The sequence below is a fragment of the Aspergillus lucknowensis genome (assembly GCF_044049455.1).
Source record: "Aspergillus lucknowensis strain CBS 449.75 chromosome Unknown BJX67scaffold_96, whole genome shotgun sequence".
Classification (NCBI taxonomy): domain Eukaryota; kingdom Fungi; phylum Ascomycota; class Eurotiomycetes; order Eurotiales; family Aspergillaceae; genus Aspergillus; species Aspergillus lucknowensis.
Window position 1 is genome coordinate 40188 of NW_027263640.1, and position 1603 is coordinate 41790.

Here is a 1603-nt window from a genome sequence, read left to right on the forward strand (position 1 = left end):
TGCAGGTGCTAGAGATCCGCAAGCGGGTCCTAGGCCCTGAGCATCCTTGCACTCTAACCAGCATGGCCAACCTGGCCTTCACTTTATATTCCCAAGAGAGAGTTTACGAAGCTGTTGTGTTGATGGAAAAGTGCGTCAGGCTTCAAGTCAGATCACTTGGGCCTTCTCACCCGCACACCAAGAATTCCGCTCGCTCTCTCAAGCGCTGGAAAGAAATGGCCGAATCATCAAGTAATCAACCCTTAGTCCAAACAGAAAACAGCCGACTCATTGGAAGCACCTCGCGGCACAGTTGCTCCACAGCTTTAGAGATTGATGAAACCGACAGAAACGGAGAGCCCCTGAACCCACTCCAGGGTCTTATACAACCAGTAATGCCTTTGAGAGCCTTTAATGAAGCCCATCCCCTTCTTTTGGCTTCTCGGGCAGGTCTATCTGGGACGCGAGAGCCTGACTTCCATAAAGTTGACTGATGTTTTGGGAGACAAGAGGTACTATAAATTCTACTATAATGTTACCAATTTATTCGTATCGAATGTCAAAATAGAGGTATAGTAATAGGCCACTAAAAAAAGCTTTGCAAAATTTGGTCATGTCCTTGCACAATGACAGATCCGTGGCTATCGTGTGGAATCTCGGCTACGTCATCCCTCTGGCGGTAATTTGGCTTCAGCCATTTACAATGCACGTGACTGGCTTTGCTATCCCGTATTGTAAGGTTCCACCTCGAAACGAGGTGCAAAATACTCTTAGTCAAAATAGGCTTAGCGTATCTTGGCGCGTTAGGGTACAGTAAAGGCATTCTTTGTCTTTGGATGGGAAGCAGAAGGCGCTTCCCACTGTACTGCGAATCTTCGTCCCATGGCTCCATCACCCGGGACTGACTGATTCCATCATCATAATCAAAGAGGCCATTGGTCATACTTTGGAGAAGGAATGGATCCAATAGACCTATAATGCCGCAAGGGGTTAGCCCACAGCTGTCTGATGCCCAATAGACAGGTCAATAACACGAGGTTGTTCATTATGATTATCAGAGACGGGGATTGAGTAATAAATAATAACACGGTGCCCAATAAAGCCTGGCCTGTCAAACTTTGACTGGTGATCTGGAGACTAGGGAGTACTGTACTCCTCCTGCAGCCCTAACTGCAAGACGTGGGAGAGGAATGCAGGAGAGAGCAAACTCCCACCCTTGCAAGCTTGCCTGGGCGGCCCCCTCACCGCCTGGCAGAAAGAACCTTCTATCAAATTCCGTCGCCTATTGTTTCTCGATTACACCATCCTAGATACAATACAAAACACAAACCAAGTTGATACAGCGGGGGTAAACATTATACGACATCACTGATCTAATTATAAAATATCGTCGGAAATTAGCGCCTTGGCACCAGGGTCTGGAAATAAGCTCGTCCCTGCGGGGCGGAAGGAGGTTTCGACCGAGGGTGTACAGTATCAAACGCTTCGTACCATTTCGTGTGACTTCACTTTAATGTCTTGAGCCAGTCTGCGGGCAAGGGGAATTGAACAGGCATCGTCCTGCCTCCTTAATCATTTCTCGCTATAGTTCGGCGTATTGAACCAAAGAGGGAGGGAGGGGGGG

General features: G+C 48.0%; 1 protein-coding gene across 1 annotated transcript in view; it reads left to right on the forward strand.

Moving 5' to 3' along the window:
- BJX67DRAFT_375980 (purine and uridine phosphorylase) overlaps positions 1-309 on the forward strand; it is a gene marked incomplete at both ends in the record, with an annotated part of 3033 nt that extends 2724 nt beyond the window's left edge. The window contains 2 exons of the mRNA XM_071031779.1: positions 6-231; positions 263-309. Coding sequence (XP_070880453.1) covers positions 6-231; positions 263-309 — 273 coding nt within the window. The remainder of the gene's footprint in view (positions 1-5; positions 232-262) is intronic.
- Positions 310-1603: the final 1294 nt, after the last annotated feature.